Source organism: Neopelma chrysocephalum, unplaced genomic scaffold (assembly GCF_003984885.1).
Source record: "Neopelma chrysocephalum unplaced genomic scaffold, ASM398488v2 Primary Assembly neopelma1_69, whole genome shotgun sequence".
Classification (NCBI taxonomy): Eukaryota; Metazoa; Chordata; class Aves; order Passeriformes; family Pipridae; genus Neopelma; species Neopelma chrysocephalum.
In genome coordinates, this window is record NW_020897729.1 from 3,642,514 (window position 1) to 3,669,706 (window position 27,193).

A 27,193-nucleotide genomic window follows, 5' to 3' on the forward strand; every position below is an offset into this window, starting at 1 on the left:
TGTGTTCATCCAGGTCACAGCTTTGAAACTGGGTTTGTGAGTAAGAACAGAGTAATGTTCAGGCAACCTAAGTAACATCTTTTGAACATGACCTGCCCTTCAGATTTTTTTCTTATGTTGCTTGAGTGAAGTAAAAGTTGCAACATGCTTACTAGAAAACTATTTTTGCAACATTTAATATTAAAGCATCAGATACAAGATAGAGGTGGCATGGAATCTGTTCCTTCAGGAGCTGAGTTCAGTCTGAAGCCAAGTTCAATAGGGATGTGATCATTTTGCTAAGTCAATTCATTCAAAACCAACAGGGGCTGCAATGAATAACTCCCTTTTTCTGCTTGCATCTGATTATGCGTTCAGTCTATGCACATTTTTTGATGACTTTACCTTTCCAAGTGTAAGTGCAACACAGAAGCATTACTGACCCCTCTGCTCTTTAACCCAGTGTAAAAAAAATGAATCAAATACTCCAACATGAGCTTTTCCAACTGCTGAAGCAGTCCTTTTATTGCAAAAACAGTACAAAAGTTCATGGGTCTCTGGTCTCAGAGCCGCAGCCACCCCTGGAACAAAGGGCTGCTGGAGGAGTCAGGTGTTCTGTGTGAGCTGCTGCATCACAAGGGCACAGAGACTCATCAGCTGCAAAAATTCGTCAGCACCATCTGCCAGGCATTTGTCCACTTCCTGCAGACAGAACAGAGGAGACAAAACCCTCTGAAAATGGTGCTCATGGCATCCGTGTTGTGGGGTACAGTGGAGAACCCCAAGGTGATGTTTGGCAGCTGTTTACTGAATTGGCACAGATTTCTCCAACAGTCACACACTGCACACCCCTCCTACTGAAGTGGGAACAACAAGCTCTCCAGCCTCCATCTTCCTGGGGAGGCCACACACAAAGGGATGCGCCATTGGCTCTGAAACGACCTGCCAGGAGCATCCCTGCAGGGCATCGACACCACCTGCCTGTCTGCAGTGAATTTAGCCAAACCTCCACCACTGCTGCCTCTTCTTCTAGGTCAAAATTTAGCAAGTTAATGAATTTTTTATTTTTTTTAAAGGCGTATTTTACACATCAGAACAAAAAATTGCATTTTGCAGCTCCTAATTTTTTTGAAGCGATTAATTAATTTTGTCCTAATTTTTCCTCCCACCTTACATCAAAAACAACCAAACCCACAAACCTCTTGCTTGAGTCCCACTAGAACAACATAATATGATCAATAATTCACTTAACTGGGGTTCAATTCCTTCTCATGAAATTTCTCAGGATAAAAATTTAGGTTCTACCAAGAAACACTCAAAAAAAAAATGATCATGTACCTCTTGGGAGAGACCCTACAAACAAAAATTAATCAGTGAAGATTAACATGCTTTGGGTTTTTTAACTGAAGCTACAGACTCACCGCAAGTTTCTCCACTATGACAGATTTCTGCTTGTCACTGAAATCTTCGCTCTCCACCACCGTGTCGTGCAGCTGGTTTACAAGCTGAGCAACAGCAAACCCCTCATTGATGAGATTCTGTGCCAGGGAGAGAGGAAAATGGAGGTAATTCAACTGGAAACCCAATCTGAAAAATTCTGTCTGAACTGAAAGACTGTGCTGAAATTTAGTATGGAACTTCTACATTTTGGAGGACAGTTCAGCAGCTTGGGGACAGCCCTGCCCTGCATCCTGCCTGACAGAGACCCAGAGTGAGCAGCCAGGAAAGGCTGCACGAGCAAGGCAGGCACAGAGCAGTGATCTTGCCCAAATGTTCTTCCAGCTTCTGACAATTCACGTCTCGGGGATTTTGTGAGACATCTTAAACATTTAACAACCTCCACCGAACCTGTCCAATCTTACTCTAAAATTAGGAAAGCCTGGCATCCACAGCATCATGTGGCAGCTTCACAGCCTTCCTATTTTAAAGTGCCACCTACTTTGATTTATTTTCTTCATCTGGTTGTTGCTAGTCTCAGGCATACAGAGATCTGTAAGGCCAAGGCCCTTTTACTAAAATAAAAACCATGGTAACTAAAGATAGCTTTTTAAAAAAAAGCAGTAGTGCCCAGTTACAAAACCAACAAATACTGAGAACAGTGGTCAATGAAGCCATTTAGGAAGAAAGAAGTTTAGGAAAACAGAAAAAGAGTTGGTACAACCTTATTTTTCTGCACAGCTAAATCCACTCCCATGCTTTACAGAACTGTGTGTCCAGTTGTGCCACCCACCACGAAGCAACTACTCTGGCAAATGGAGAACAGTTACAAACCACTCCATTAGATTAGATCAGATCACGGCCTGATAAAAGACTATGCCAGCCCTGAAGGTTTGGATAATCCAGATCATCACCTCTTGAGATCAACACAGTTTCAGACACCATGTAAGTCAATGTGAAAGTGTAAGACAGGGACATCTGCACAAACCTTTGCACAACAATTTTAAGATCTGCTTCAAGTTTACAGGAGAATAAATCCAGACTCAAACCCAAAGGTCCTGCCAAGACTATCCAGTGAGGTTCAGCCAAGCAAAAAGCAGTAGGCTGATCATAGTGACTTTTTTCATAAAGCCATGGAAGATTTCACTGGAAGGGGGAATGGTACTGTGGCTGGCTCTCTGTCGGGGACAACTCCTTGAGTTAAAATCCAGTTCAAGACTGACTGAACCTGCTTTAAACTCTCGAGATTAGGAATTTCCCATTATTCAGAAAAATTCTGTATTAAAGAAAATAAACCCACCTCTATTAAACAGTACCTTGTGCTTTCTCCGGCAAGGTCTATTTTAAGTCACTGCAGTTTGTCTTACAAACTTAATCACTAGTGCACCATAAGATTAACATGAAATATTTTAAAACTGAAGAGTTATTACAGCTTTATTCAGATACTTCTCATCTAACACAGCTTCTGAGTAATGAAGAAGGTGACTAGTCCAGGGACTACTCCAGTCTCTGAAGAGACAGTTCTAAAGGCCTGAGCCAAGTGTCTCCCTCAGAAACGCTACTCTGCCTAATTCAGCCTAACAGCTCCACATGCCACCAGTTTAACTCAGGAGAAAACCAGAGTCCCACTGGTAGGGAAGTTTATTTGCAGCTTCGACAGCTCTTCCTCAGAAGGGAAAGCCTGGAGTTCTAACTGGTAAAAGACACTTCCCAAAATGTGCATCCAAACTGATTAAGGCCAATGTTCTGCTGCTGCAGCCCAGCAACAAAGGATTCAAAGGGCAGTGACTGAGGAAAATATTCAGGACGGAGCACTAAGAGCACTTTACCTTTGCCAGTGTTTCCAGTTTCTCAAAGGAACCACTCTGACAACCCAATAGCAATTCATCAATTGTCTCTTTAGGGATGACCTGTAACAAGAAGGGACATTTCTTAATTTCTGCTTTGTAAACTTAAAATTGATGTTGATGCTTACAGTAACAGATACAAACTGCTCATGGCAGAGGCCATTTCAGCATTTCATTCCTCTGCACACCCAACCACTTCAAGCAAGTATATGATGGACTCACTAAATTTTGAAAGTGAGAGTTAGGCTTTAATATTTGTCCTATATTGGTGATATTAAAACAAAAACCGTAAAAACAGTGAACTGTCAAAGTCACCTTCATGAATCCAACACACAACTGCTTATTCAGGACACTAAGTGGAGGACATACTTCAACATTTAGATCAGTCAGTGCTTTCTGCACCATTCTACACTAAAACAACACAGCAAATCAGTTTTATTTCCAAAGACACACCAGGGACATCCAAAAAAAGCCCAATGCACTAAGATCAGACAATAAATCAGAAGAAAAAAGGTTGACAGATGCCATTATTTTGCTCTATGCAGGGAAGAGCTGCCCATTTTCCCTTCTATTCACTGTCATTCCTGTCGGTTGAGTGTCTGGACAGTTTGTTTTCAAAGCTTCTTTATTAATCTTTTGTACTAAGGTCACTCCAGGGTCACAGAAGTTATGTATGACCAAGAACTTTATGTTTTTATGAAGGTGTAAAGTTGGGTTCCTTTGGTTTAAACAAGCATGATTCATTCAATAATGGAATTTCATGCTTCTCTTTCCTGTCATTACAGTCAACTTCTGCCAGGTTTCAGATATCTGATATCTATTCAGATATCAGCTCTGTTTTACTGCTAGATACACAAAACTGAACAATGACTTCACTGAGAAAATTGCTTAAAATTGTTCTGTAAAACACTGCACAGAAGCAATTGCCTCTGGTTCCATTAAAGTGAAAACCTCCCAGCCCTTACAATTACCTGTGATGGCAGCACCTTCAAGGGAAATGCATCCATCATTAAAGCCCATTTATTTTTCAGCTCCTCAACTCCTAATCTCACATTTCTTGCTTTAGGGGGTAAGTGTTTTGTTGCTATAGGAACACCTCACACATGTTTTATTAAATGCATTTCCTCCCAGGTTTCTCCTGTCCCTGTCAGTATTATCCATGTCATTCTAGAATAAATCACTGCTGTTTTGTTAAAAAGCAGAATCTACACAGATCCTTGAAGAGACACTGTCACTGTGAACATTTAAGTTGTAAAGGAGTTGCTACTGAAAGTCATTCCACTGTGGTGCTTCCAAACCATATTTTCAATGATCTATACTTATATATATATACACATACATAAAAGCACCAAAAAATGTTCTAATCTACTGTTCCACAAAATGCAATACATTTTGCATTTATTTCAGAATATTTCAACTTGTTTGAATTATAAGACTATTTTACAGTTTACCATGACTTACAGAAGAAGTTGCAAGAAACTTGCTATGTAGTAAGTGTACAGAATCAGGCAGTCTTTAAAATTCTGGTGGATGCTCTATTGGTACCATACTGCAATACTAGTGGGTATCGAACAATTTTTTAATCCAACTTGAACCAACAATAGATAAGGGTAACAAAATGCTTTTCAAAGTAATCACAGGAGAAACTGCAAAGCATAGCTTACCCCAGCAATTTCAGTGACTATCTTCTCTGTGATCTCCTTCCCACCCATTAGGCGAGTGGCACTTTGAAGGAAAGTAATTGCTTTTCTTAAATCCCCTTCTGACACTTTCACAAGGTATGACACTGCCTGAAAAACAATGTCAGAAAATACTAAATTATATGCTCACTGTTAATTAAAATCCAGTACACCTTTTTAACACGGTTATTTTAAAACATCAAGTAGTGCCTAAAGCAGATTTTCAGAGCCAGGCACAATACACAAGTCACAAAGCAACCTCTCTACTAACACAAATGTGTGCTGGCAGTTTCAGAATGCAGCATGGTTTAATGCCAGTGCACTCGGCAGAGAACAAAAAGCCCTACAGTTTAGCTTCAGTCTTCTCTGGTGGACACTTCTCCGGTTTTAGGACAACTCTTAAAATTCATCTCGTCTGCGGAAGGAGAATAACACCTAAATGAGTTTATGTATTGCATTTCATACTGTTGAGCAGTCTGGAAAAGTATGCTGACTTGGCCTCTTTCACTGCCATGCAATTATGCACTGGATTAAGCAATAAAACTACATGGCAACCACGAAGTTACCTCATTGCTGATCTTCACATGTTCCTTCTCAGAAACGTCCAGCAGCCGCTGCTGTTGGATACTGTCTGACAAAGGCTTGAAGCGGAATTTGGAGCATCGAGATGTTAAAGGTTCAATTATTCTGAAAGAAAAGAATGTAAGTGTTTGGAAAATCAATGTGTGGGTCAGATTCATACAAACAAAGCTATCAAGGCGGAAAAGGTTTAAATAACCTTAAAACTGCAACACTGTAAAAAATAAAAGTTGAAACCTAAATATTGTTTCAGTCTTGCATTCATACAGCTACATCTCTACTAACTGAAAACTATGAAAACTAGATATCAATCTCTTAGTGGGGAAAAAAAAAAAGACTACAGAACAGGCAGTAAGTCCAAATAAGCCAAAAATCCCACATGTACCTGCTGATATAGTTACAAATAAGACAGAAACGTGTTGTTTTAGATTCTTTTTCCATGGTGCGTCTTAAGGCTGCCTGGGCTGCTGAAGTCATTGAGTCTGCTTCATCCAGGATTACAATTTTAAAAGGAGGACACATTTTACCACTGAAAAGTAAGAAGAAACCTGTTATGCAGGAGACACGCAATGTACAGATCAAGGAGAAACAAACAAAAAACATAAACAAAAAACCCACTGCAAATAGCAAATCATATTTTACTTAAGAATGTATAATTGATAAACATAACACATTTTACTATTTTTAGATAAAGGATTAATATTTGTAATAAAGGGGGGGGTGAGTTCCCATGGAAAGACCAACACTTGAATGCTGCAAAAGTCCTCTAAAACACATACTTTTGCTTTTTCTTCTTTCAACACCCAGTGTAGCTCATCTTTTTACAGGTTTCCTGATTCCCTGAACTCCAAAGAACACTGCAACAGTCTGATTTCAGTACACAAAACCATTTTTTGCCAGACAGTCCTGGCACGCAGTTTCTTCCTGCTACTTTCCGCAGTCCATACACACGGCTTGACCTGCACAGGGTTTCTCACCACCTAACACCAGAATCCTTTTGGCATCTTACAAATTAAACCCATCTCGTGTGAGATCCTCCACTAGGAAAGTAACTTCCACCATGATTTATGCAAAGAGGTTTTTCTATGGTAGTCAAACATCTGCGAAGACAACAATGTATGACCAAACCCAGAAGTCTTGACCTTACAGGATTTTCCCTGTCTGCCTCCAACGCTAACAGCACCAGCAAAAGATCCTCCCGGGTATTCAAACCCCCCAGCATGAAATTCCAGGAAGCCAAAGCTCAGCCAAAGCACTGTGTGTTGCCAACTTTTGGGCAGTGCTGACCCATCATTTATATTGGAAAAAAAACCAACCACGTGCTTTGTCCAAAGCAAGAGGGGTTTGATCCAGCACTTACTCTGAACGGCTTCCAGATGCAGTGAGCTGAGCAAAAGCCTTCACTTTTTCCCGAATCACTTGTATTCCGCGCTCATCAGAAGCATTTAACTCAAGGACTCTTTGCCGGAATAATTCAGGCCTGCAAAATTTTTATTACAACATGTCAGCTGCTAACCCTCGTAATGATACACTATAGAGTATGTCAACAACCCTTCTGGCTGCTTTGAATAGCAGGGATTATTTTTATCAGCATTACTAAATAACATTGTTAAAAGACAGTGAAGTTGAGATCATTAAATGTTAGGTATGAATTTCCATTAGCTATTTTTAGAATCTCCTCCCGGGTTACAGAAAACAATGAAGTATAAAATTACATCAGTTATCCAGGAAAAAATAAAGTAGGAAGTTGGCTTCATAAGTTCAGAGCACTATATTATCTGCCTTTTTACTTATATTCTGAGAACAATGTGGAATAAAAAGTAAAATGCCAAGATACAGTCACTGGCAGTACTACCAAATGAATTATCTACAAAGTATAACACGTGGTATTTAGCAGCAGTACTACACAGCAGCAACTCTGATTAAAGAGGAGCTGTCTTCCTACTACTGAAGTAGAAGTGAATTTTTGACTCAAAAAATGACTCAAAAATTAAAGGTGATGAATGGGATGGGGGGAGGTACTGAAGTCAGCACTAGATTTGATCGTAACATCAAACACCTCCTCATCCATTTTTTGCTTATGGATCACTGAATTCACTACTCAAAAACTCCCAAGTGTTACAAGTGAGCTGATGAATGCACACATGCTGAATTTCAGTCTGACTCCAGACACAATTCAGTGGTGCAGAGACAAGAGATCACAATTCAGACATTGTATGAAGCACTCGGAGAACAACTTACTGAATAAATCATAAAAATTGGAATTCCTTTACAAAGTTCAGTAAGGCATATGCAAGTAATATTTTTTTCCATACTTTGCTATAGGGTTACATGGCTGTTAGTGTTAAGTGTTGTAAGTCTATACTGGTAACAGAAACCAATGGCTTGTGGCAAGACAAATGAGAAAGAAATCTCATGTTGGAGCAGAATTAGAACGTGAAGATATTCCTGAAAAAGTCCTGGAAACTACAAAAGAGCAGGCAATGACCAGAGGCACTGTGTCACATGATTAGAAGACGTGACAGTCGATTACACCAAAGCAACTTGATTCCAGCTTACCCAAACAGTTCTCTAGCAGCTGCTAAAATAGTGGAAGTCTTTCCAGTTCCAGGTGGGCCATAGAACAACAGATTGGGAAGCTGAAACAGCAAGGCACCATTTTTAAGAAAAGTAAATGAGCAGAACAAACAAAAACCAGCAAAACCTACTGAAAATATGAGCATCTAACAGAATAGAAACTATCAACTTCTTACAGTAAACAATACTAAGTCTTTCACTACTAGGTCTCTAAAGAAGGACAAACAGTTGCTGTTTATAAGGCAGCATGAACAAGCTGTTATTTGGTGGCACCATCACATGTTCCAGCAAAACTAATATTCCCTTTTTTTTTATATATATATATATATATATATATATATACTCCAGGACATGTCTGAGATCACTAAGGCCTTCAGAATTTACTGTTATGACTGCAGTGACATACAAATTTATCCAAAGATGACCTTCAAGCAGCCTGGATAACACTAGCAGTGCACTGTGACAGCACTGGTCACAGGTTAACCATCCCTTGCTTTCTCAGCTCCCCAGACTGCCTTGTCAAGCCATGCTGGGAATTCTGCACTGCCACCAACTCCACTGCAGTGAGCACAGGGCAGCTCGGGAATGCCTGTGATGGATTCAGGGAGGGCAATGCAGACACAGGGACGCTCCCAGTGACTCACTGCACTGCACAGCCCTGCCAAATTCACACCCACCCAAGGGTTTTTCAAAGGAGACCAGTGGCATTTCTTAAAGAGATTAGGTTAATTGATCTTTAAAATAATTTAATTAATGACCTCAGGATGAAAAAAAAGACAGCATTAAGGAAATATGCTGACACAGGAAGATCAGAGCAGCACAGCAAAGACTGCAGTAATAATTATACAATGACATTTAGCAGCACGAAGCAAAACAATCTCCCAAATTGAGAATATAACTAAATATCTGCTAGATACCTGAAATTCATCAGCTAGAATAAAAGAAGGTTTTGTTTTGTCTGCCAGAGAGCTACCATAAATCAAATTTGTATAAGCCATGACTGAATTTTGCCTGAAATCAAGAAGCTTTCTAACTAGCATAGGAATGATAGCTTCCTATACTATCTCAATTAATCCCTTTTATAAATTATCACTTTAAAACTGCTGTCTTTAACAGTAGGAGATGTTCCAGTTCTACACTCTTAAAACAAGAATCCAAAAGTCCCCTCTGATCAACAGCAAAAAGACAAACCTCTCAGTCTCACTTGATTTCCAGCCCTTAATAAATGTTCTATTTTTAAAAAGAGTCAACTAAAATTAGATTAGAGAATTCTATGCTGAATATAGCACGCAATGCTGACAGAATGGGAACAGCAAAACCAAAACCATCCAAAGAGCAGAGAAAAATGCAGAAGTACACAATTCATAATCAAAAAATGAAATAGAGACAATCATTTTAGTACCAACCAACCCATTCTAACAACTAAGACAAGACACAGAGAACAGATTCAACTGTGTACGTACTGTAAAAGTACAGAGAGAAGAATTTCAGTCTTCCATCAATTTCTAGGAAATAAATAATTTTCAAGTTTTGCCTGCTTTTTCTGCCAATCAATCATTATTTGTTTCCCTAATTACTAACAAGCAAACTGCATCACATACTAACATTTTTTCAAATTGAGATACACACAACATTGTTGTGCTCCTCAGTCTTTTATGACAGCTCCAGGGAGATGAAATATGTACTGAATGACAGCTGAAAATTCACCAACCTCCTTAGGTTAGGACACTGCAAGGGCAGATATTTTCAAGGAGATTCATAATTTCATGCCTCAATGCTAATTCACACACTACTAGTTCTCAAAACAAGCATTAGCAGGTAAAAAGTTTTAATAAGAAACTGTTCCTTAATTCCATTACACCTCTACTTTAGTACTGTTTCTGTTTCAACTTCATTTATGCCTTTTTCTCACAGAAGTATTTACATTACTTTTTCACCAAGCACAGCCTAATCCTTTATGTAACTGTGGCAGTATTTTTAAACAAACTGCAACCTGATCTGGTTATGCATTTTTCTACGCTTGCCAGGAGTAAGCAGGATACCTGCAGGCATCACCCTGTTTATGGAAAAGTCACCGCATAGAGTGCAAACCCCAACTGCTTTTCCAGAAGTTTCAGCACAAGTGAAGATGCAAATTGCAATGATAATCCTACACTTCACTCTTTTTTCAGTCACTGAGGTATCATGAAGCAAATGAAAACCAAGGAATACCGTGCCACTTGTCAGATTCTTTGCAAAAAACACAAACAAATGAACAGTCCTGGCAGACAGAAATCAACTGCTCCAGTTCAAACCCACTGGGGCTCTGGTCTCCACGGTTTATAACAGGATGGATGCTTGCTCTTACACATGGAGATATAACAGGGAGTTACAAGTCCTGCTGCATGTAGAAGCTCCCAAACCAAGGCCCACAAATACAGGCCAATCAACAGAGGACTAGTTATCTATTCTCAACATTAAGGTTTAAATAAAGCACATGACACAAACCTACAGTGTTGTCACAGCTGTTTCTTTGATCTCCCCAGATCTCCAAATTCAGTAAGAACTTCTGAATAAGTACCAGCCACCTCAGAGTTTCAATTACACTTCTGCCTTTTTGACAGAATGAGTCCTTTAAAGAACTAATAAAAATGTCCAAATTTTAAAAAACGTCAAATATAAAGTACCTGCATGATTTTGTTCTCAAATACTTTGCTGAGTTTGGGTTGCTATGGCAAAACAAAAAGCCTCTAACCACAAGCAGAAGTTATGATTTGTCTGTTCAACTCAGGAGGCCAAAAGTCAACTCAAGTGTACTAGTTCTCCGAATCCAAGAAACACAGCTGATCCAGAAGCTGGAAGGTTTTAAATAACTGTTGCTCAAAATAGAACTTCCCAACACATCACCTAAGTGATGTTACATAACTTATATGTCCAGACAGAAGAGGTGGCAGCACCTCATTTTCCCTTCACTGTTAACAGTTCCTTCCTAATTACCCCAACTTTACAAATACTGTAATACAGCAGCATTAGTGTTGAAACACAGATTTCTGTGGGTACAACATTACATGACAAGGTTACATCACAACAGCATTCTCAAAGCAAACTGGAGACATGAACTAAAGAAAGAAATACAAATCCTTCCAGTTCTGTCATACCAGTTTGATTGTGGCTCCCCACGCTCAAACAAACAAGGTACTTTTGCTTTTGCAAGTTCTAATTAGATTTTCAGAGGGAAACAGACTCACACTAGTCAAAATAAAAACTGCAGAGAAAATTGTTAAAAGTTTCAAGTACCACAGACTCCCTGCGCACATTGAGCATCAGAGCACACTGTGAGTGAACAGCTTCTTGAATAAAACTCTGAAGGGTCCAAATTGCTTCATTTGGGTCTGGGTGAGCAGACAGCCATATCACAAATGGCATTTTCAGAACATCCCTACCAACCATCTCAGGTGGCACTATCAGATCACGAAAACAGAACCAGCTTTTGAAGCACAAGAATGACAATTCCAGGTGAAGCATGGAGGAAAAAAAGGTCTCAGGTCATACAAAGGAAAAAATTGTTCAGATTTGAAAAAAACCCACATGGCTATCTCTTGGCTACCTACTTTATTTCTCCCTTCATTCCTTGCACCTCCTCATCAGCTGGTTTGGAAGAAATAACCATCATACATACGAAACATTTACTAAATTTTTATCCAAAAGCAAGTGCAACTGTAAACAAATGCAACTGAAAATGCTCTGCTCATCTTCTTTATACTCTTAAGTCACAGAAGAAAACACTGCAGTGAAGTCAGAGTAACTGTTAGACTTAGCTTTTTAGAGCCAAAGAGACTTACTTTGAAACTTTAACCCAAACAGTTTGGGGATCACTATCCAAGTAGTAGATCTGGCACTTATAAATTAAATTTCCCTCATTAGCAAACAGTTTTAGTGTTTAGCAGTTTCACAGAAGCACTGATAGGTCACTAGAACTGTTTAGGAATGACTGGCAATCCAGTCATTCTTTCCCCTCTTCTCTTAAACATGAATATCAAAAATATTTGTGGAATAGTAGTGAGGAGACAACAAAGGTCTTTTCAGATTTGAAGCTACCAACAGGAAGTTTACCATTTGAGCTTTTCCAGAAAAATTCCAAACTGTATCATGGAGCTGACACCTTTACAGTGTTTGGAGGGCTGGAAATACCACAAGCTTTACACACATACCACAACATTTAGTGAGGAAGTCACTCAGCTTGTTCGTAAAGTGCCACTGCAAAAATGATCATTGCTGAGTTGGAAAAGAGGAATTTTCATTACCACTGGCTCAAGTGTCTGTCTAAACTTGCTGATTAGGTAGATGTTACCATTACACTCACATCAGCACCTTCCAGGGACTTCTTCAGCACAGCAACAACTTCATCCTGGAAGGCGACTTCATCCACATTTTTGGGGCGACTAAATAGAAAGACATTAAGTACAATTTATTACCTAACAAAGCTTCAGAAACAAGCTGAAATTGAGAAAAACAACATTACATCAGGTACTGAAGAATTACAGTGGATTTTGTAGTTGAGGTCAAAACCATAACAGAAAATCTAACATCTCTGGTCCACATTACCGAAGTGATCTAATTCCTCAGGAAGCTGATTGTCTTCTTCTGTTGTAAACACCTGTCAGAGCTGTTTTTAGAAGCAGAATTGCAATATTTTACCACTTTGTGGTAAAGGCTCCACAAAAAACCAAAGCATTTCATGCACTTACGCATGGAACCACAGGGATGAAACTGCATCGCTTGACAAGAAGCATTTTCTGCCCAGCAGCATCCACAAAGCTGCTGCTCACAGTGCTGGGTTTCATCCAGAACAGGGCAAGTTAAGCTGTTCTCCCTGGTGTGGACACCTACAGCTGCGACTCCCCTTGCTATGCATCCACTGCCTCTCCACACCCCTCCCGAGCCAACCCCTCCTTCACGGCCAGCGACCTCAGAGCATCCCTTACTATTTCTCCACCCAGGGGATGGGTTTGGTCCTCTTGCTCTCCCCGCTGCTCCCCGCCGCGCCCTTTTCCTTGGCAGCCACGGGCTTGGTGCTGATGGAGGACGGGCCTTTCAGGAACGCCTGCATGGCTGCGGCGGTGGCCGCTGTGCTGTTCTGTGCCCGGCTGTGCCGTGTCAGACCCGGCCGGAGCTCCCTTCACAGACCCCCCCCAGCCGGAACCCCCAGGCTCCTCGGGCCTTTCCCGCCAACCCGCCGCCGTTCGGGGGCGGGGCCGCTTCCGCTCGCAAGGGCCAATGAGAGCGCGCGGTGCCGCCGTGGGGGGGGTGGGGCGATGACGTCACTCCGACAGCCGAAGGGAGGGGCGGAGACAATGCGCGCGCCGAGGGCGCGAGGCGGGCGGTGCCTCAGGGAGGGCGCGCGCAGTCCCCTCATAAATGGCGCGGCCCCAACGTGAAAAAAAGAACGAAAAACCTCCATCAAAAAACCAAAAACAATCCCTAAAAAATAATACAACCCCCCTCAAAAGAACAAGCGCCGTACGACAGCAAGCGGAAGAGGGGCTTCTCTCTCCGGTGGGAGGTCCTGAGGCAGCGGCCTCTGCCGGCCCATGGCGGCCGAGGTGCGTCTTGCGGGCTCTGAGGGTGCCACCAAGTGAAGTGAAATGAAGCCCAGGGGAGCCCGAGGCCTTCACGGGCCTGTCCTGGGTCATACATTTGCGGCTGTACGGGCGTCGTTGCTCAGCCCTGCCCCGTCCCCCGCAGCCGCCGTGAGCGCGGCTCCCCCGGGTGTGCAGGCTCGGGGGTTATTGGCGCTGAACTGAAGCGAAAGTGAATCCTTTGTGCTTTCCCGTTACCTCTAATAAACTCCACTACAGTAAAGCCAGGGGGAAAAAAATTGAGAAGTGTGATTGATGTGACAGATGCCTTTAAATGATGAAAAGGCGTCCTGGTAGATGTGGCAGTCGTGGTGCACGCCCACGTTTCCATGTGCTGGGTGGCTGCAGCTTATCCTCCACCAGGCTCCACACACCAGCTCTGTGGATAAAAAATGGAAGTATTTCTGCTACCAGCAGCTGTGTATTATGTGGCTGCAGATGTTCTGCTTTACTATTTTCCCTACTCCTGGGCACGAGGCACAGACAGAGTAGCCTGGGAAGCTGCAGTAGTGATCCTCTAGAATAGAGCCTGTGGAAAGGAAAAAGAGATTGGAAATGGTCTCTATGGCAACAGATGAGCAGCCTTTGGAAAAGGAGATGTGGGAAAAAATTTAGGCTGAAAATACATCAGTCAGTGGGACAAATCTGTAATCCTTCTCTGGGCAATTTTAAATAAGCTGTTTCCTCTCATCCGGCATTCTGCCACGAAGGATGAAATCCAGATTGTAGCCTTAGCAAGAAATGCCCACACATATAATTACTGAAGTTGTCTTGTTTTAGAAGAAAATGCAATGATCTTTTTTCCCACTGTGATTATATTTGGTACTTCCAAGTCATGGTAACAACTGATTTCTGAAATCGGTTTCTTTGTGAAACTCTTTAAAGCTTTGTTGTCTTTTTTGAAGCATAGTTCTTATTGGTGGTCTGCATTCAATCCACTCTCCTTAGTGGGGCCACTTCAAATGTACCTGACATTTGAGCATTTTGTCAACTTTCTATGAGCATCAAGTTCAGTTCAGCAGTGGAACTTCCTGTCTGCTACATTAACTTAACTTCATAACACAACTCTTTGTTTCATTACCTTGACAAAAGTTTAAAACTGCAGAAAAGAATAATGAAACCCAAGCTTTTGTCACTTGCTCCCTGTTTTTCTCTCCCTTCCCCTCATATATACCAGGACTGGAAATTATGCTTGCTCTATTCTATTGAATTGCATTCACTCACCATCTCAAGGTCCAACAGATTGAACTCAGGCAGTTACCATGTCCTCTCATTTGCTTCTCTCCAGCGTTTCCCATGTCATAGACTGTGGTTTACACCAGCCTGGTCAGTGCTCCTTGAGCTGACCTAAATGGGGGGCCTGGTCTCTTTCCTTCCCAGTTGTTGTGGTTTAACCCCAGCCAGCAACTAATTCCATGCAGCAGCTCCCTCACTGCCCCTGTCACCCTGAAGGGGTGGGGAGGAGAATCAGAAAAAAACCCACAAAAAGTAAAACTTGTGGGTTGAGATAAGAACAGTTTAATAATTAAAAAAAAGTAAAATATAATAATACTAGTAATACTGAAGATAACAACAATAATGGTAATAGTAATAGTTGTAATGGAAAGGGGAGAGAGAGAGAAATAAAACCCGAGAGAGGGAAGTGATGCACACTACAATTGCTCCATCCCTGCTGACCAGTCCATCCCTGAGCAGGGATCGGCCCCTCCAAGCCAACATCCCCTGTTTATACTGGGCTCCTAAGAAGAAAACTAACTCTATCCCAGACGAAACCAGGACACCAGTTTCTTATGTCAGCATTTGCAGGTGTACAGCCACAGAATGAGGGTTCAAGAGCTCATCTGACAGAAACCCAATGTGTCAGGGGTTAGGGACAGTAGCAGGGCAGGAGAATTGATTAGGGGGAGGACATTTGTCTTTATAAGCTACTCTGCCTGCTGCCCTGGAGACCTGCTCATGCCTCCATCAATCTAGACCTTCAGGCCCTTGACATTATAGCTTTCTAGGAGATCAGCTCAGAGTTTTTTATGACACTGAAAGTGGACAAGTGGCTTCCTTGAATAAATTACATAGAGTATAGAAAAGTAAGCTGATCCTAAAAATTATAGGATTGCTGTTTAACAGCTTTGTCTAAAAAATCAGGGTTTGTTTTAAAAGAGGAAAGTGTTGAAAGAAATTAATGCAATAAAAATATATGGATTTTCATAAAAATTAACAGCAAACATTTATCTCTTAACTTTCAGCATTGGAAGACTTCTGTCAAAATTATGTAAGCAATACAGAGCAGACTGATGCTGGCAGTTTTCACTGTCCAAGATGTATAAACAGGAGAAGGTTCAAAGCAAGATGGCAAGACTGTTGAAAGGTATGAATTGACTGCTTTTTTTCCCCCTAAGATATAGTAACTAGGGCAGCATTTGTCTCAGCTCAGCTCAAGACAGAGTGACTGTGGGCTATGATCACTGTATAAAACAGTCATGGCTAAGGTGGATACTACAAATAGGGAATTATTCATTCCTTCTCAAGATGCAGGAACCAGAGGCCTGATATTGAACTATCAGGCTTCATACTTAAAACCAAACAGAGTATTTTTTTTCACACAATGCATATTTAAATTTCAAATCTTGTTGCTACCAAACTTTCTAGCTGTGAAAATTATAAATAGATTTAAAAAATAGCTAGACAGATTCATGAAGAAATGGAGTATTAAATATTATCAGTCATATGCAAACTTAAGCTCAAAAAGTCCCTGACCTGCAATCTGAAAGGGGAATACTGGAGAGGAACTCTCTCTAAGTGGCCTGTTTCATACACTCTTTCCTAAGGGTATATTAATGGTCCTGCTCACAGATGGACCACTGTGTCAGGACAGCTGTTCTGGAGCACAGAAAGTGAATGATTGATGTAAATGATGGTGACAAAAAGGTTTATGATGGGGAACGAAGAAAGGGACAAGAGCAGAGAGCTTTACTAAAACTAGTGTCCTCAGTGCCCTCTATTTCTTCAGAGTGGATGTTAGAGGAAGCTGTGCTCCCTTTTAAGGAGCTGAAATGGCCCCTGAGGCAAAGTAGGTCAGGCTTTGCAAAGTTTAGGTAAGAGTCTAAGTGTGAGGGTAGAGCCCCCGGTGTTGCCAGGGGAGCTGTGTGTGGAGAAAGGCTGTACATGCAAGTCTTGGCAGAGAACCCACATTTGTCACAGCAGTTGACTGAGAGGACAGTGGAAAGTCAAGAACAGCAGAGAAGCACCAGCACTGTGACCCTCTTAGAAGCCAAGCAGAAGCTCAGTTCACTGAAATGTTCCAAACAGAACAAAAGTAAGAAAACTTCAAATATGGTGTGCTATTTTCCTTTACTGTGTGATTGATGTTCCAGAAAGGAAGCAGCACTGTGTGCCTTCTTTGTGGGTATGAATCAAAGAGGTGTCTGACTCATTTAGTAGTTTCTGCTACTAATGAAAATGTGCTGTGGGTCTGAGGTGCTGCCACAGCCAGTAAGAAGTGGTGACAGTGTAATTACCTTTCCCAGTTGTGCCAAAAGTGTTATAGTTCTTCCCAGCAATAGAGCCCCAGCCTTTGATACAGGGATCAGACAGATATAGGCAAAAGTTAAGGGAGGGAGAGGGATGATACCAAAGTAGCTTGTTTTCAAAAGAAGAAAATTGAGAAAGGGATCCTAAACTTCTCTGTTATTCCATCAGCCTACCTTTTTTGGTCCTGCTATGGAAGTGTCTTCAGATGCACTCTGCGCACCAGAAGGTTGTAATCTTGTTCTGAAAGGAGATTCTTATGAAAAACTAAAAGATGGGTGAGCTTATAAAGATTATGTGGGACTGGGAAAATGGAAATAATCAAGACAGTGAAGAAGATAGGCTAGTGCCATGGATGGATCTCATTTTGATTCTCACTAGCCCTTCAGGCTCAGTTGATTAAATGTTTCTTAGTGACAGAAGAAAGATATATAGCTATATAAGATGAAAAAGAAGAAAAGATCAATTTTTTTTCCCTGTGAGAGTTTCCCCTTCCATCTGGTCAGGTCATAGAATCTTGTAAACACTTTTTGTTTGCAGTGTGCAATTTACTGCTTATTAAAATTGCTTACAATGCTTTGGCCTCAGCTGTTTGATTCAGGATCTAATAAACAGCTGGTGATTTGTCAGGCTGTCACTCTATGGAAAAATCAAATTCTTTTGCCTGTTGGCCATCATTTGAATAGTGGAACCATGGTGTTTGTATAGCCCCTCATCCTGCTTTCAGTGAGACCCCTGCCTGAAATGTAAATCATCATCCTTTGTACCTCTACCACATGTATATCAGCAAGGGCTTTTATCCTTCAGAGGGAAAATCAGTATTTGTTGTAAAGCTACTGTCTTGATTTCACAAAAAATCCCAGCACTGGAAAATGTTACCATCACAGCTATGGACTAAGTTGCTCCAGCATCTTTGAGCCACTTCTCAAGTGACAGGCACAGGGCTTTCCTTTCTCTCTGTCTCCAAGAGATCTCTGTAGCCCAGGTCCCTGTTTTTCCCCTTTCTCAACTTGGGCCTTGAAGTGTGGATCACCAGTGCTTTTGCAGTATTTTTGAAATGGTTCAGTCCCTGTGGCTCTTCCATTTGGGAATTTGTAATGGCAATGCACACAGTAAACAGCAAACTCTTTTTAATGCAGGTGCCAGTGAATCTTGGCAGTGTAAAGAAATCATCCCATAACTGGTAAAACTAGTGGAGTTTGCAATCCCATGGCAGCCCAAACCTTCCCACCAAAATTTCCCCCTTTTGTTTGTTATAACTCACATCATGAGGGAGGGACAGCACTCTCAGCTCAGACTGAATCCCATGTAACCCAGCCCACAGTATAAGCTGGGCAGGGAGCAGCCACAAAACATAATTATTGGGTCCCTACTGCATCCTTTCCCCCTTCAGACTTTGTGCACCTTGCTGGATTTCAGTGAACCTGTGAGAACCAATTTCTCACTCCTGAACTGGATTGCAGTTGACTGGCAGGTTCAAAAGTTATTGAACTATGCTGGAAAGCTGCAAAGTAGATTAACATAGTAAGAACAAATAATAAGAGAAAAAGGATTCTTAAAATAGCTAATGGCCATGTGTCTGCAGTTACTGATGCTGAATAACAATGTTGGTATAAGAGCATATGGTCTTAAAATAACTGAGAATGAATCTAGCTAGAAATTAGACAAAGGCTCTTAACTATCTTAATGTTCTTGAACAGCCTTGCTGTAGGAGTAGTGAGAGCAAACCATCTACACTGCCTTTCAGTGTGTATTTCATTTATGAATGGGATTATGCAGTGTCTCTCCCTGCAGGGAAAAAAAAAAGAAAAGAAAAAAATCTGGTAAATGTCTGGAAACGGTGACTTTTCTAGTCTCATATTCCTACCTGTAGTCTGTGATTCTCCAAGAGCAAAATAAAGCATCCCAGATCTTTCATATTGCTTAAAAAATTATGGCTGGGTGTCAGTCTGCTTCCCACATGCATTTTTTTCCCAATAATGGCATCTCTTCCCTGATTGAGAGAATCCTTTTAAGTTTAGTTAAAAGCTTTACAGTTTGACCTTTACTGCCAAGAAAGGCAGTAAAATTAGATCTCAGAAAAAAATGTCTTTTGCTTTAATCCCAAAATGTTGGCAGGTGGGTGGCTCTGAAGTCATCATTCTCACATGTTTTCAGACAGACTTACTGTTAAAATAACTGAGCAGAAGTATGCAAGGAACCTCTCAGCACAGTTGGTCAATCATCCCAAAATGAGGACAACAGCACAGATACTCAGACTGGCTTGTAGGTCAGCCAGCTGATTATAGGATTTTCCCATCACAGAGGTAGATAAACCTTTTTGTATCACCAGGACAGACACACTAACCATGCTCTAAGATCCGATGAGCCCACAGGGGGGATTTTGCAGCTCCAGCTTTGTGTATACATGTTGTCAGGTTCAAACATGTATGTTTGGAAAGGTGGACTCAAGTAAAACTCTATGAATGTGTAGGGAAATCTGGAGTTAGAGCTGAATCCACTCTGTGGGAATAGAGCATATCTTGCAGACAGCTGCACCCTTCTCTATTTTATTTCTTCTGTTTTAGATGTGTAATAAGTTTTCCCTATTTCCAGAAGTGTCTTGTGTGGAGCTTCAGGTAGGCTTCAGAGGGGGAGGTGCAAAGAGGGGATGGAGACATACAAGTCTCTGGCGTGCCCTGCCCTTTTTCACTTTCTCGCTGGCCTCACTTTCCCTCTTCTCGGATCCCAGCTGGGATCTGTAGCTGGGAGGGTTGATGAAGCTTTCCCATAGTTCAGCAGCCAGTTGCCCTATGGCAGCCCCATATCCATGCCAGGCTCAGCTGTGTCCCTGGCACCCAGGGGCATCTGCTCCCCACAGACCTGCCCTGGCCCACTGAAGTCCACCTGTGCCTGGCTGCCCCACGGGCACAGCTAATCACAGGTGAGTCCTGCCCAGCACCCGGGGCTCATTAATTCACCCTACCTGTACATGTACAGCTGGAGAGGGTCCCATGAGCTCAGTCACACCAGGATCTCTGAGATCCTATCCATGCAGGTGGGCAACAAAGCCTCTGGCCACAACACCCCTAAAAAGCCCTCTGCCCCCTCCCCCTCCATGTAAGCGGTGGCCCCATTTTTCAGGCAGGGGCTTTTAGAGGGGGTGGGAGGAGGGTCTCTGGGAACACTGCGGGGTTCCACTCGGGAGCAGCCTGCAAGGCACCCGGGCCCCAGAGCCCAGGGGGGAGCACCGGAGGCTGCGAACGGGTTGTTTTCTACTCCCGGGCACGCTGGTGAAGAGAGCGTCGCAGAGCAGCTGCTGCTGTTAGAGCTCTCCTGCCAGCTCCACTCCTCCCGATGCCATTCCTACCTCCAGGATTTTTCCCTTACTCGCAGCATCACCATCCAAAAGTCTCCCTGGAGGAAGGTATCTGCTTGCTGGTTTGTCTCTTTATCCTTTGCCTCATCCGCGGGAGAAGGGAGAAAAAAAAGCTATAAGCAATCAACTCGCCTGCTTCTTTCCTCTTTTTTTTCTCCCCCCTCCTGCTCCTTTGCTGCTGTCAAGGGGGGTAAAATCCCCTTCTGGAAGGAGCTTTACGAGGTCCATGCATGGATGGCAGCAAATTGGAAGAGGTGAGCAGCTGACAGAAGATGTGAGAGCTGGAAGGGCCGTGCCGTGGGAGTGGTCCTTGCTTTGTGTGCAAGTGAGGCAGTGAGTGTGCAGCCTCCCACTCTGGGTGCATCTTTTTTTGGATGCTGTGTAGTCCCCTGTGTGAAATGCTTTTCTGGCTAAAAGAGGAAGAGATGTCACATCAGGAGCTCACCCAGCGACTGACTACGGTTATCACCCATGTGGGTAAGTCATCTTTATTTTTCTTCTTACTATGGATTCGGGGGCCCTGTTCTCCCAGGAGGTGCTGGTGCCTTTGTGTGACAGTGTCACACCTGTGCATGAAATAGGAGCCATCGGCAGATTGTGAACCCCTGGCTCTGGGCAATTAGACAGCCTTTTATTGATGGTTTGGTTTGTTTTTCAAGCATGTATTTCTCTGAAAAGCAGGAAGAGTAGGAGCAGAGTGTGTCCTACCTGTGAACTGATCTGTGTAAAATACCCGAGCACAGTCCTTGCAGCGAGGTGGTGGAGAAAAGGGGGCGGTGGGAGGATGCTGGAGCAACAGCAGTGCTAATGTGCTGGGCACTTGATTGTGGTACTGGAAGCAGCCCATTCTCAGAGAATCTTTTTTATGGCCTTTGATGTTTCAAGATTTCTGGAAGCTGCTAGGACAGGATCTCAAAAGCTTTTCTCCATGTCAGGCTTGATTTTACTGTTGCTAACCCTCAAATGCCCAGGAATACAGGTGAGGCCCTGTACTATGTGCTGGCATCCTTATGCGTCTAAGCTGGCTACACACTTGCTGGCATTGGTGACTGAACTGCAAGGAACTGACTAACCTGAAACTAGCCAGACAATAGGAGATGCTGGTGATCAAAATATCAACTGAGAAAGGATTTTGTGACCCTTTTTTGTTACCTATAGTTGAGTTAAAGCAGATTGCAGCTGTGTTGCATCATGTAAAGAGAACGTTTTTAGTTGAATTGCATGGAAGCAAATTTTATAGCTGTCAGTGTTTGTAATGGATTGTGTGTTGTGAACGCCAAAGATGTTGTACAGGTTCTTGAAATGCCTTTGTCACAGACTTTGCTCAATCTGTACATGAAACAGAATGTTACCAAAATCTGGCTTTTAGAGGATATCCAATATCCAATATTCTTTGGTTTGATATTAGCTGTAGCAGCTGAACTTTTAAGAAAGCAAATGCAATCAGTACCTTGCCAAAAGAAATAGCACAAAAGCAGATTTAAACTGAATAAAATATTTAAGACCAGGTCCTATCTCTGCAAGATCTTATCCAGGGGTCAGCCTTCGTGCTCCTGGTAACCTCAGCAGGAGCTGGGTATGGGAGACAGAATGATTGCCAGGAGAGCTTGTGGCAGCAGCCTCTTCGACCCAGTAATGCCAAACGAGCTGCTTTGCAATTGTGCAAATTCAGATTGACATGAAGTCACATGAATTCACATTTTTATTGTGAAGATTTGAGATTCAATATGAGACACATTTAATTTTGTTTTAGGAAGAATATTTCAGTGGAGCCAAAGAGGTTTGTGCATCTTCTGGTTTTCCTGTTAAACTCAATACAGGTCCCTATCATCCATATTGAGGACCCTCCTTGATGTCAGGAGGGATTTGCTAGAGGTAACATAGCATTATGTTACCTACTATATAACATATTATGATCTAGTAGGAAATAATTCTAGACACTAGAATGATGTTAATGAACCTTTCTCCCGTTCCCTGATATGTAAGAGAGGTTTCTGGGTCATGTGGCTGATGCTAAAGAGTGTCATTGGTTTTCTGGAGATCAAGCAGGCCAGTCCTAGGGAGAGGAATGAAGGTCACAGATCTTGGTGGTTTTTCCATTTCACACTGAGGCAAGAGCTGAGTTCATCAGCTTCCAACAGGGAAAGATAATCCCACCATTTTCCCAGCCATTAGAGACCTACAAAGCAGATGCTACTTGTGGAGTCTGCCTGCCTTTTTGTAGGCAGTGCTCATTTTTTATTGAATCGTGTAACTGGAAAAAGCAGTTGTGCAAAAATGGAAGCAAGTAGTGTTAAAATATTTATCATTGGCTGGAGGAAGAACATTTCTTCCAAATCCACTGATGATACACTGTGTTTATGAATAACATCATAACATAGTGTGAGTTGCTGTAGCTGAATCAGCAGTAGCTTATTGAAAGAGTAATTCCTAGGAAGCTGCACAGGTCTCTTGGAAGTTCAGGGGGAATCTTTACATCTCAAGCAGGTAAAAGGGCTCTCAGCCTTAGCAAACTGAGGGGATCCTCGCCATGAACATACTTTATAGTGGTTACTATTTTTACAACAAATATCACCTTCATATTACTGCTTGGACTGATGGGATTCAACCTGTCTAGAATGTTCCTTGCTTGGGAACACAGCTCCCAGCTCACCCAGGGAGCAGGAGGGAAGAAACTTATGCACTGAATTTGAAAAATGCCAAACAAGAACTTTATGGGAGAGTTAAAAAGAAAGACATATATTTGCAATAAATTCTTTATGGGATCGTTTTGATCTGTGTCAAGTAGATGACACACCAGTTTATTTTTAGTGTATTGATGAGAGTGACACAAACATAGTTAATTGCCTGGGGTTCATCTTATCTGTCCTGGGAAAAACCTCTCATCCCTCATTAGCTGACTCATGTTGTGTTAGACAGTTCATGTGCTTGCAACAAAAGCCTCTTATCCTGCTACAGACTTCATACATAGAGCTACCTGCCTTACCAGGTTAAAATCGAAGCATTGAATGTATTTCCCTGCTCTCTTAATTGATACTTTTCTAGTACCATGCACCCTGTACTGTAGCACATCTTCATACAGTGTCAAGCAACAGAGGACCAAATTAGATCTCTTAAATAGCTCTGTGCTCCCTCAGCCTCCCTGGGATTGTTCCTGATAGCCATGGTGTGGGTGAGGTAATGGGGCCACAACAGGAACCTGGGACAGGAGTAGTTTGTGAATACTAGCGGGCTTTCTGCTTACTATCTGAGATCTGGCACAAAATGCTACCCAATCATGTTACCAAAACTGCGTCAAGATTCTTTTTTTAATTTAACCTACTTTCATTGAACTTGTTTGTTGGGAGGTGTTGGGGAAACACTCATCAATTTTGAAAAAAGTGTGTCCTTCGGGTAGGTGGGCAGGTGGCAGCTCTTCTGTGGCGGGGAGGGAAGAGCTTTGCTGGGTGACGTGCCTGGTGCCGATGGCAGGATTGTTTGCCTGTGGGAACATGCACAGTTCTTCCAGCTTGCAAAGCCCACAAGAATATGCTTTTGTGCACTACCTGCCCACCCACACTCGGCAGTTGGTCCCCAGAAGTCTGATGCCAGCTTCGCTATTTGCGGGCAGCGTTCTGGGCACAGTTACGTACACAAGCACCTCCACCCAGTGCCCCATTTACCGCAGATTTTTTCTTACAATGATTTTATAATAGGATGGAGCTGCCAGAACCAACATGAGCTGTCTCAAAAGGACAGCAGCTTGGGTCCTCTGTTACCAGTAAAGAACTCCACAGCATGTTAGGGATGGAGTTTTCTTAGAGGCGCCCCTTAAATCTCAATGAAGTTGTAAGAGCTCTTCACATCTTCAAATGTCAGGTGGATCCAGATGAGCTGGCTGTCAGTGTCCCTGGTAGGGGAGGCAGTGATGTGAATTTGCAGAAGGGACTACGTTGCACAAATGTTACATAAAAGAAAAGAACCATACAATCAGCTTTTATCTGATTTTGTATATTCTTATTTGTCCAATTAATGAAAAAAAAAAGGAATTTAAGTAACTTGATGGAAATCAAAAGGAAAGTCAGTGGCAGAAGCTGGTCTAGGATTGACACCTCAGGCCTTAGACAACCACCTAAAATTCCTATTTGTTAACCGTAGTATGTCAGTTCCCACCACTCTTGGCTTAACCACCAGAGTTGAGGGAGCTGTGTAAAATACTTGTGTGTGTGAAGAGAACCTGTGTTACAATTTGGAACAGGAAGTAAAGGATGATAGTGCATCCACTTGACTGTGTGAGAGGAATTTAGGTCAGCAGAATGGAATAACCCGAGCTGGCACTTGTCCGAGGCCAATGGCTTAGCATCACAAGTCACAGAATCTGCTTTACGCTACAAAGCCAGAAATAATCTAATATGTCACAGCTGGACAGACGATTGCAATGATTGATATTGTCTGTGTACATCAAGGGCACTCAAAAGAGATATTGTAAGAAATTAGCTTTCGAGGTACCATATCAAATAGGCCCTCTGCTACTTCTCTGCAAAGGCCTAAATCAAGGCAATAGAAATTCCCCTGCCTGCAACAGAACATTCTTCCCTTTGTTTTAGATCATTCATGCATTTCAGGAACTCTTTTCGAACCACTGATTCTGCAGCTCTGTCCTACTTACGGATTTCTGGTGCGCAGCTGGGGGCAGCTGGTCCTTCCGCTGACCACGGCACACCGGGTTTCCTCACCCAAAAGTAATATACGGGCATGGGATGGACATCTATCCCTGCATTCCCAATGAAATATGACAACAGAAAACTTAAAAAATATGTCTGTTAAATTTACCTTGGATCTCATGCTAGCAGGAAATGGTAGGTTGGAGTTCCTTTCCCCATTAACCTACTTCTGTAAAAACACTGAGCTGTGATCATGTTATCTGCATCTTTCTCTCTGTACCCCAGTAAAGCTTTTGAACTGTTGGCCAATTTTTACCAGATTTGATGAAGTGGCAGAGGTCAAAAATATTGCGTTCATGCAAAATATGAAAATAGTAACTGAAGAGAAAGGTGCAATTAGTGAAGAAAATACTAATAAGCTCATTCTATTAGATCTAAGAGATTCCATGTGGGAAAGTGCGATGTGGGAAATGAAAGATAATGACAATTTATCTTTTTTAGTTTCAGAGCTTAATAAAGCTACTTGTTTACTTTTTTGTTGCTAGATTGTGGTTATTAATTTTACTCCGTTCTATATGGCCTATTTCGTGCAGCTGTTTCTATAGAAACTGTTGAGCAAGGAACTATTTAAAAGTGTTTTGTTATTGCTGCAAAGTTTGTGTCTATAAAAAGTGGAAATTAAGCTCTCACAAAAAAATGTGCAGATGTGCCTAGTGCACTTTCCAAAATGTAGAATAGTACAAGTACCACATAGTTGTTTAAAGCCCACATTTTAACCTGTTTTGTTGAGACATGATCAGAAATAAAGTCTATAAGAAACTGTTATGAGTTGGGGATCCAAAACACTTTTTTGTCTCAAAGCAAAATATTTATATAATAGTTTTGTCTCATGTTTAGGGAGACAGAGGTGACTAAAGAGCTTCCCAGAACCAGAAGAAAGAGTAGCTTGCATTAGGGCTGCTTCTGTTTCAGGAGAGAACAGCTCAGAGATGTTTCTCTTCAATATTCCACTTTAGCTGTGGACTTTTTCATATGGGATGAGACCCTGGCATCCTTGAGAGAATTTAAGAAAAAGACAGAAAAATTTTGCACTCTCCAGGTGTGTTACTGTTAATAATTTCTTTCAGAGCAGCAGGCAGTAAGGAGAGCCATGCAGAGCAGCACAGAATTGAAAGGCTGCTTACAGCCCTAGCGGTTTTCTCATTTATGGATATTCTCCCCAAAACTGGCTGTTATACCCTGAGCTTTCATTCTCAAGCCAGTAAGAGAGCAGGATGTTGGAAAGAAAAGGGAATGACAGTAGCTATCCACCATCTGCTTGCTGCAAGGTTTTCACACTTTCTACTTAGGCATGTTGTGATGGCAACTGTTGGAGACAGGGAACTAGGCTGGATGGAACTGAGGTGTGATCCAATCTGTCAATCTGTAAGTGACTCTCTTTTTCAAAAGCCTCCACGTTGCTGCTGTTATATCTAATGCCACAGCAGCCTCCCTCTGTCCTTTGTTTTCTAGTCTGCCTCAGTAATGGCTTGTGGGTGTTTGTTTCTTGGCATGGAGGAGTGTTTAACATCCACGGAAATTAGTAAAGGAAAATCAGATGACAGAAACCAAGTTTAGCTGTTGGTAGTAGTGATGCCCATGGTGCCTTCCACAGCTGTGCAGGCTGGACACCAGGTCCTGTATATCCCTAGAAAGCTCTACTCACCTCTGCAGTTTGTCTTTTGGTGCCTGGAAAGTAGTTGGGACACAAATGAGTAATTCCAAGATGCATGTTTCAGTTGCAAGGAAGTCTGTGTGTCTTCTGTTTGGGTCAGCTCATGGCTTTCCCGAACCCACCTCTCTCTCAGGACTGTATTTTAGACAGTGTTAGCCCTTTGTGGCAGTTTTAATAAAGCAGAAAGCAGGAACCTCTGACTTCCAGAGCAGGCTCTTGCAAACACTATGTGGTGGT

The 27,193-nt window shown here is 42.2% G+C and overlaps 2 protein-coding genes across 5 annotated transcripts in view; one reads left to right on the forward strand and one right to left on the reverse strand.

The window, feature by feature from the left end:
• Positions 1 to 472: 472 nt before the first annotated feature.
• Positions 473 to 13,315, reverse strand: RFC4 (replication factor C subunit 4). Its single transcript, XM_027685684.1, has 10 exons — positions 13,063 to 13,315; positions 12,441 to 12,519; positions 8,081 to 8,160; positions 6,882 to 7,001; positions 5,907 to 6,050; positions 5,509 to 5,629; positions 4,928 to 5,053; positions 3,246 to 3,326; positions 1,401 to 1,517; positions 473 to 681 (listed from the first exon to the last, which is right to left on the reverse strand). Exons 1-10 carry the CDS (start codon positions 13,185 to 13,187, stop codon positions 586 to 588), a joined length of 1,089 nt encoding a protein of 362 aa, XP_027541485.1. The 5' UTR covers positions 13,188 to 13,315; the 3' UTR covers positions 473 to 585.
• Positions 13,316 to 13,398: 83 nt separating this feature from the next.
• The window catches only part of MCF2L2 (MCF.2 cell line derived transforming sequence-like 2), a 166,922-nt gene continuing 153,127 nt past the window's right edge, over positions 13,399 to 27,193 (forward strand). For 2 of the 4 annotated variants that reach the window (XM_027685608.1, XM_027685622.1), the window contains exon 1: positions 20,580 to 21,076. In XM_027685608.1, the coding sequence (XP_027541409.1) occupies positions 20,974 to 21,076 (103 nt within the window). In that variant the 5' untranslated portion in view covers positions 20,580 to 20,973. Of the gene's footprint in view, positions 13,470 to 13,620; positions 13,681 to 15,959; positions 16,082 to 20,579; positions 21,077 to 27,193 lie in introns of those variants that run through there. The other 2 variants (XM_027685611.1, XM_027685612.1) reach the window with 2 other exon arrangements.